This window comes from Elephantulus edwardii, unplaced genomic scaffold, assembly GCF_000299155.1.
Source record: "Elephantulus edwardii isolate Elephantulus edwardi_28Jun2011 unplaced genomic scaffold, EleEdw1.0 scaffold00084, whole genome shotgun sequence".
NCBI classification, from domain to species: Eukaryota; Metazoa; Chordata; class Mammalia; order Macroscelidea; family Macroscelididae; genus Elephantulus; species Elephantulus edwardii.
In genome coordinates this window covers 11,033,782-11,042,927 of record NW_006399834.1, presented here as the reverse complement: position 1 = coordinate 11,042,927, position 9,146 = coordinate 11,033,782, and the positions used below count along the sequence as shown (strand labels likewise).

The window sequence follows — 9,146 nt, the reverse complement described above, 5'->3', positions numbered from 1 at the left end:
AGACATTCTTCTGGTATTCCCTGCTTTCAGCTAAGATCCATCTAACCTCAGCTACAATATCCCTAGTACCACGACCCCTTCTAAGCTCAGCCTGGACTTCTGGCAGTTCTCTGCCGATGTGCTGCTCTACTCATTTTTGAATAATCTTCAGTAGAATCTTGCTTGCATGTGAAATCAATGATATTGTTCTATAGTTTCCACACTCTGTTGGGTCACCCTCCTTTGTAATGGGAACAAATACCGATCTCTTGCAGTCAAGAGATTGTTCTCCAGATTTCTTGGCACAACTTGGTGAGCTCATCCAGGGCAGCATCTGTTAGCTGAAATACGTCAATTGGTATGCCATCTATTCCTGGGGCCTTATTTTTTGCTATTTCCTTCAAAGCAGCTTGAACTTCTTCCTTCATCACCATAGGCTCTTGCTCAAATGTTATTTCATTAAATTCTTTGGTGTCTGCCAATTTCTTTTGATACAGTGACTCAGTATATTCTTTCCATCTTCTTTTAATACATTCTGGATCATTTAATATTCTGCATAAAGCATCCTTGATTATAGCAACTCGAGGTTTGAATTTGTTCTTCAGTTCCTTGAGCTAAGAAATGCTGAGCGAGTTCGGCCCTTTTGATTTTCCAACTCCAGCTCCTTGCACATTTCATTGTAGTATTTTTGCTTTGTCATCCCGTGCTGCCTTTTGGAATCTTCTGTTCAGCTCTTTAGTATCTTGAATTCTTCCTTGTGTTTTGGAGTCTCTGAGCTCCAGTGCAATCTTCAGAGTTTCTTCTGACATCCATTTTGGGGTGTTTTTTTTCTCTTCTGTCTTTGTAATGACCATTTGCACTCTTCCTGAATGATACATTTGACATCCTCCCACAACTCATTAAGTCTTCACTCATTAGTGTTCAAGACCTCAAACCTGTTCCTGAGATGGTTCTGAAATTCAGGTGGGATGTATACATATATTCATACGTGTATACATATGTGTGTGTATATGTGTGTGTGTGTGTGTGTGTGTTGGCTACAGACCACAACACTAGAGAAACTAAAGGTGACAGCTTGGGTCTTCCCATCTAGTCAAGTGTGAACTCAAGACATATCCCAATCCCACTCTAATTCTGCCTCATTAACACAACAGACACCTGAGTCAGTATAGGATCATAAGCATAGGCAAAGGGGTTAGAATCTATAATTCAATACACTGCATAACAAGAAAGACTTTCGAAAAGGCAAATAAGAAAGTTTGCACAACTCAAAAAATGAAATCAATGTCATCAAATTGTACATGGAGAAACTATAAAACTGGTATATATTTTCTATGTATATGGCCACTACAGCACAAGGATAACAAAAGAAAAAAGTAGACAAATGAATACCACTCTGTTAAATGAAACAACGAAAGTGGAATTAAACAGACTGTTGACACATCGTAGAAAATGTAACTAATGACACTAAATTATCTATATAGAAAATGTAAAATGAGAACCTAAATTGTTCTTTAAACGTTCACCAAAAATGCAGTATCTTTCGAAAAAGAAGAGGTACATCATAGAACTATGTATGTACACATGTATATGTAAGTGTATTTTTCTTTACATTTTATGTATCTTAAGAGCCAGACAATATATAAAACTGTAGTCTATGATTAATCCTTTGGAAAAAAGGGAATAGATGGAGGTTATGTTATACTTTTAATTTTATCTTAATGAGCATACTTTTACTTCAGAATATATTTTTTCTTGAAAAATAATTAAACCATTGGCACTTAAAAACTTAATTGAAAAACTCTTCATAAATTTAACAGGAGAAAACAGAATAACACATGGTCTTTATTTAAAAAAACACAACTCTTGCACCACAAGATAAAGTTAAACAACCCAGTTGAAAAATGGGCACAGAATATGAACAGAGACTTCACCAAAGAAGACATTCAGATGATAAACAAACACATGAAGAAATGTTCAAAATCTCTAGCTCTAAGAGAGATACAAATTATAACAACTATGAGATTTCATCTCACACCAGTAACAATAGCAAAATTTAACAGAACAGCAAGCAACAAATGCTGGAGAGGTTGTGGAGAACCTGGAACCTTTTTCATTGTAGGTGGGATTGTAAAATAGTGCAGCCACTATGGAAGGCAATATGGCGATTTCTCAAAAAGTTGTAAATAGAAATACCATTTGACCTAGCAATTTCACTACTGGGAATATACCCCAAAGAAACCATAACCGCCATCCAAGCAGATATATGCACACCCATGTTTATCACGGCTTTGTTCACAATAGCAGAGTTGAAAACATCCTAAGTGCCCATCAACAAACTAATGGATAGAGAAGCTGTGGTATAATTCACACAATGGAATATTACACTGCACTGAAAAACAAGGAACTCATGCAATATTATTCAAAATAGGTGGTTCTGGAGGACATTATGCAGAGCGAAATATGTCAGTCACAAAAAGACAAATACTGCGTAGTGCCACTGTTGTGAAATGGGACTGACATTGGGGTTAAGGGAGAGACTGAGAAAGATGGGATAAATTATGTATACTGCATTGAAACAGATGAGAGAACTGTTTAAAAGGTATATATGATTAGGTATTATTGTCATGACATGAGTCCAGAACAAAGGCTGCATAGTGAGTGAACTGGGGGGAGGGATTGTATAACAATGAAAGAATTTTTCTTTTACTTTGCAAAGAGAAAAACGAACTGGAAGGGACAGGTAGGCAGGGAGAAAAGTGCAAGGAAGGAAGGAAGGAAGGGAGGGGAAGGAAGGAAGGGAGGAAGGGAGGGAGGGAGGGAGGAAGGAAGGAAGGAAGGAAATCCAGAATCTCTGTAAAGTTTCATTAAATAATAATAAAAAAAGAAAAAGAAAACCCAACTCTTTGTTAGGATATCTACCAGATATACTCTAACAATATAGAATCAACATTTGAAGGCAACATCCTTATTAATAAATATAATGGCATATTATATATATAATATATATATGCCATATAATATAATGGCATATTATATATAATATATATATAATATAATACCATATTAATGGCAGTATTCTGACACATGTGATTGATTAGACTTGCACTACACAACTACTAACAGACTTTATGAAAAATAACAATATATGCTTAACCATTATCATAAACACCTACCGAATCATTTGCTGCTAGTGCAAGTGCAAGGTTCACTGTAAGAAACAAAAAATAACTAAATTTAGTAACTTCTATTAAGATTCATTTTGTATTTTTAATATTTTCAATGTAATAACCAAAGTATAAAAGTTTCTACATTATCCTCTTTTATGTAAACATGGAACTGAAGAGAACACAAAAAATAAAAACGAATTAAAAAGTAATATTCCAACATAAACAATAGAAGCTTCAAGCAAAATTAGCATTATAAATAACCCATTTATAATGGTACAATTTTGCTTAAATAATCTACTTAGGTTAAAAATATTTGTGGAATATACAGTTTTAATTACTTTCTAAAGCATATTTTACAGAAAAATTATCTATATCATTCTTTTAATTATAAAAATCGTTATGATCATTTTGCCTATTCTAAATAAATGCTGATAGCAAACAAATTGGAAGTGTCAAATTCACAAATACCCTAGTATGCAAAACACTGAGCCACTGTACACAGAAAGTAGAGAAGAGAGTAAAGAGTAAGGGGGATATAATATGTTCCCAAAATTGCCTATGCCAATGCATTTCATACATATAAGTATTCTCCACCATTGCTCCCTTTCCATCTTTAGATCAGCAAGAGGGTTATGCTACCTTTGAGAAGAAACAAAGGTCAGAAAGTATTATTATTTCCAAGCTTGATAAAAAAATAGAGCCTTTTCATGTTGTGGATGGATCACATTTACTTTCAGTTGAAATATCTTAATATATAGGAAATATCTAAACACCTGACAACTCTAACATGATCCCTTACAGATCAAAATTGTGGGGCTGGGAAATGGAGCTAATAACTATGTTACGTGATTTGTCACTGGTTGAACAACTATAAACCACTATACTCAAAAAATACTGAGTCTCACTTATCAACCCACGGGACATCTAGTGACATTCATGAGATTTTCTACCTGGTCTTGTTTATTTCACAGTGTAATTAACTTCAGAAGGTAGGAACAGTATAAAAGGTTAAACTATCTTGTCATACTGGAACTATGTCAAAATTAAAACAAAATTTAATTAAGATAATCATTAAGTCACAGGTTTTTAAAAAAGAACACTGAAAAAAAAATAAGTTGGTTAAACCTAATAAGCATCCATTCCAACTAAAATGAATGAAAATTCAGTATGAAGTAAAAATTATAAATTAGTGCCTTTTAAAAACAGCAGCTACCAAAAATACTGGATTTTTTTTTTAATGGTGAGAAAATTTTATATTTAGAATTAGCCTGCTGGACTTAGTTTAGATGATCCCAATTTTGTTGGCAACATCCAAAGCATCATAGTCAGGAGCAAGTCAAACATAGGCCTTCTTTTCTCCATCAGGCCTAATGAAAGTGTTGACCTTAGCCACATCAGTGTCATAGAGCTTCTTCTTTACAGCTTGTTTAATTTGGTGCTTGTTGGCCTTGACATCCACAATGTCTATCTTCTTCATAACTGACTCAGTGGTCAGGGGAAATTTAATGATGGCACAGTGGTCAAACTTGTTTCTCCTGGGGGTGCTCTTCCGGGGGTATTTGGTGCTCTTCCGGAGGTATTTGGGCTGCCTTCGGTGTCTCAGAGTCTTAGGCCCCGGAAGGTGGGTGACATGCAGATGCAGATTTTCTTTTCTTTTCTTTTTTTTGCTGTGGATGCCCTCCAGGACTGCCTTTTTGGCCTACCTTTGCTTGGCTTGGCTTCAGTTTTCGGAGGGGCAGGGGCTTCCTTCTTTGCTTTCGGCGCCATCTTCGTAGAAAGGCTTGGATTATTCTTTGTAGCTTAAAGAGTTGATGATTCCAAATTAATAATGGTCCCTGGTGAATAGGCCTGAAGGAAGTTCTCCTTTCTTCTATTAATCCTGAATAATTTTTTATATATAAAAAATTTCTCTTGAGAGAGCTCTGGTGGCCTAGTGGCAAAAAGTTGTACTGCAATCTCAGAGGTACGTGGTGAGAATCCACCAGATACACTGCTGGTGAAGGAGAGGATATGATTTGATGGTACACACACACACAAAAAAAAATAATTACATTTTTTAAAAAAATTTTTAAGTTTCTTTTGAAAATGTCTTGGGAATCTAGTTATTAATCTTGAACAATAACCTCATGACCATGTAAAAACTAGATAAAGAATAAGGAAGGCTGAAAAAGAATTGACACATTTGGATTACAATGTTGGCAAAAAAAATACAGGGTATAGCACAACTGCCAGAAAAATTACAAATATGTCTTGGAAGAAATATAGCCAGAATGTTCCTTGGAAGCAAAGATGGCCAGATTTCATCTCACATAATGCGAACACAGTTGCCGGGTAGGCTCAGTTCTTTTGAGAGGTATACCATGAGTTCTGAAAGAGCATTTCAGTTGCAATAAAGATATTAAAATACTATAATCAATAAAAAGGGTTATCTAAAAATTATTTAGCCACACTCTGATATAAATGATAAAAAAAGATTAAATTTTTTAAAAATTTAAGTTAATATTTTTTTAAAAAAAAATTAAAGCAGTAACATTAATTACAAGCATTTTCAAAAGTTAGATTAATGCTTACTATGACACAACCCTGCTTGCTGAAACTGAGGAGGACCTGAAGCGCTTGCTGCAGAAGGTCAAGGAATGCAGTCTTCAATACAGATTGAAGCTCAATATTAAAAAAACAAAGATTCTCACCACTGGGCCAATTGGCAGCATCAGTATTGATGGTGAAGAGATTGAGATAGTTAACAGTTTTAGTTTGCTTGGCTCCACAGTCAACACTCTTGGTAACAGCAGCCAGGAAATCAGAAGACAAATTGCATTGGGAAAGTCAGCTGTGAGGGACCTCTCAAGAGTACTGAAGAGCAACGACATCAGGCTAGAGACTAAGGTGCGCCTGATCCAGGCTAGTCTTTGCAATTACATGCTATGCATCGGAGAGTTGGACAGTGAATAGGGATGACAGAAAGAATTGATGCCTTTGAGTTGTGGTGCTGGAGAAGAGTATTGAATATACCATGGACTGCTAGGAGAACAAACAGGTTTGTCTTGGGGAGGATGAAGCCAGAATGTTCCCTGGAGTCAAGGATTCTGAAGCTTTGTCTGACATACTTCGGGCATGTTGCAAGGAGGGACTGGTCCTTAGAGAGGGACATTATGTTTGGGAGAGTGGAGGGACGGTGCAGGAGAGGAAGACCCTTGATGAGATAGATCGATTCTGTGAGTGGAGTGGTGGGAATGAATGTGTTTGAGACAGCGAGGTTGGCACAGGATAGAACGGCATTTAGGGCTCTTGTACATAGGGTCACTATGAGTCACGAATGACTCAATGGCACATAACAACAACAACAATTAAAGTACTGAGAAGTAAAGAGGTCAATCTAGAGATTAAGGTGTGCCTGATCCAGGCCATGGTCTTTGTAATTACTTGTTATATGCATCAAAAGAGCTGGACAATGACAGAAGAAGAATCAATGCCTTTGAGTTATGATGCTGGAGAAGAGTCTTAAACATACCAGGGACCACCAAGAAAACAAATAAGTCTGTCTTAGAGATGATGAAACCAAGTTTCTCCTTGGAGGATAGGATGTTGAAGCTCCATCTCACATACTGTGGGCACATGGACATCATGCTTGGAAGTGTGGAGGGACAGCGCAGGATAGGATGACCCCTGATGAAATGGACCAATAACAGTATCTAGGGCAATGAAGGAAGGTGTGTCCGAGTCAGTGAGACTGGTTCAGGAGAGAGTAGGCTTCAGAGCTGTCGTACATAGGGTCTTATGAGTCACAAGAGAATCAAAAGCATATAATAACAAGAACAACATTTACAAAGAGTAAAAATTGCATTATAATTGTATCCCAATGAAGGAATTTTTCTTTTACTTTTCAAAGAGAAGAGTGAACTGGGGGACGGAGGGGGAGGCAGGGAGAAAAGTGCAACAATGAATAAATGGAAACCCAAAATCTCTGTAAATATTCATTCAAATTAATAAAATAAAATTTTAAAAAAGAGAAAAATAGCATTATGGTTAAATAAAAAACAGCTAAAATAATGTAAACAATCTCATTGCAATTATATGATCAAGACTGGAAAAGAACATCAAAGAAATCATTTAACACTAAACTCACTAGACTTTTTCAAGTAAAAATAATAATAATAAATTATCACTTCAGAGGAAAACAACTAGGCTAAAATAATGCATTTAATTTAAACAAACGACTTAAGAACAAGATAATCACTATTCCTTTTTTATCCCATTGTTTTGTCAGGTTGTAAATCTTTACGGATCGCTGACTATTCTCAAGCACAACTGATGCGCTGTCTTTTTTTAGGAACCCAGTGCTTAACCATTGCACTATCAATACCCAATATTTAAGAGGAGAAAAGCTATTAAGAAATTCACAAATACTAAAATGTTTAAAAATTAACTATAATTTCAATACTGTGTGCTTGCAAATTAGGAGAAGTTCTTAACGAGGACCAAAATTAATATCCTATCCTACCTATAGGAAGTTCTGGTGGTCTAGTGGGTAAGGGGTGGCACTGCCAACCCAAAAGTAAGTGATTCGAATCCACCAGCTGCTCTATGGGAGAAAAATGGGCAATCTCCTCCTGTGCGATTTATAACCTCTAAAAACCTGCTGGAGGTTCCAACTCTACCTTCAATGAATTGAATTGATGAATACCTGCTGTGGTAGATTTTCCAACTCCGCCCTTTCCAGAAGCCACCACTATAATTTGGCTAACACCTTCTATTGGTTTCTGCTTTGGAAGTCCTCTTGACATGATCTGTGTTCTTCTTTGTGTTAGGGTCTCACTATCAACACCAGATAACTTAAATTGGGGGTGAGAGGGAAAAAGAAAAAAAAAAAAAAGGCGTTAAGCCATCTGTATTATCATGCAGTAAAAATAAAAACAAGTAAGGGTTTTAAGACTATGACTTGTAGATAACCCAACAGCATCTAGCAACAACTTTCTTTTCCAGTCTAATTCTGAACATTGCCACCAATTCGACTTTGGATGCTATAAACTATGATGCACCTATAAAGATGCATAGTTTAACCCGAAATGTATCTAGCAAGACACGCTGACATTTAAAAATTTAAAGTAAATAAAAAGCTTCTTTTATTTTTAAATCATCCACGTGTTTTCCTTCTCTATTTGAGAAATGGTCCAAAATCAGAAAAGAAGCGTGCAAGATAACGTTCCTATTCCAACCATGTTTCTCTTATCTCGGCCAGGCCCCTTACAGAGAGCATGCCTGGAACGTAAGGGTTCCAGTCAAGTAGGGTCTGTTCTGAGCTGCCAGGTGGGCAAGGAAGGGGGCTAAGCCCCGAAGCCGCGACATCTCCGTCCCGCCCGCCACTGCAGGTCTTGCAGCATCACGGACCTGGCGTCGACAAATCAATGCTCGGCTTCCACCGAGTGAGGCAGTGGTCCTGCCACCGCGCTGAAGTGATAAACCACCAAAAAGCAACAAACGCTGCCACGGCCCCATGGCGTACATCACAGCGCCGACACTGGTCCCGGAGAGTCGCGTGGCCGGCGCGGGGTGATGACGTCACGGAGCACCACTCCCCTTCCTCTCAGTAGTCACCGACCTTTGACAGTCTTCAGCCCGGAATCCAGCTGGCTGAGATAACGTTTTTATCTGTAGCCAATGACAATCGGTTCGCAGCGATTTATCAAATGCTTAGGAAATATTGTAACCTTCATCAGCTGCTTGGTTCTTACGGAAGACTCGAGGTAGATGGGTATTTTTTTTTATTTTTTTTATTTTAGATGGGTATTTTTTAAGAACTCTTACAAGAAAAAACAAGTCTTAGAAAATTTAGGGTCTTGGCCAAATTTAACAGAAGGATATGGTAGAACGTGAAAATGACTCCAGGCTTCCTTACTGCGCAGAATGTGGTCGTTTAAACTCTGACCCTGTTAATGATTTCAACTCCCCCCCCCCTTTTTGATTCAGTATTAATAATGGGCCATTTTTGTGTTGGTG

General features: G+C 37.2%; 1 protein-coding gene across 1 annotated transcript in view; it reads right to left on the bottom strand.

Moving 5' to 3' along the window:
* Window positions 1-8,645, bottom strand: part of LOC102848407 (iron-sulfur protein NUBPL-like) — a 279,757-nt gene extending 271,112 nt beyond the window's left edge. The window contains 3 exon segments of the mRNA XM_006889978.1: window positions 3,156-3,190; window positions 7,834-7,981; window positions 8,538-8,645. Coding sequence (XP_006890040.1) covers window positions 3,156-3,190; window positions 7,834-7,981; window positions 8,538-8,645 — 291 coding nt within the window.
* Window positions 8,646-9,146: the final 501 nt, after the last annotated feature.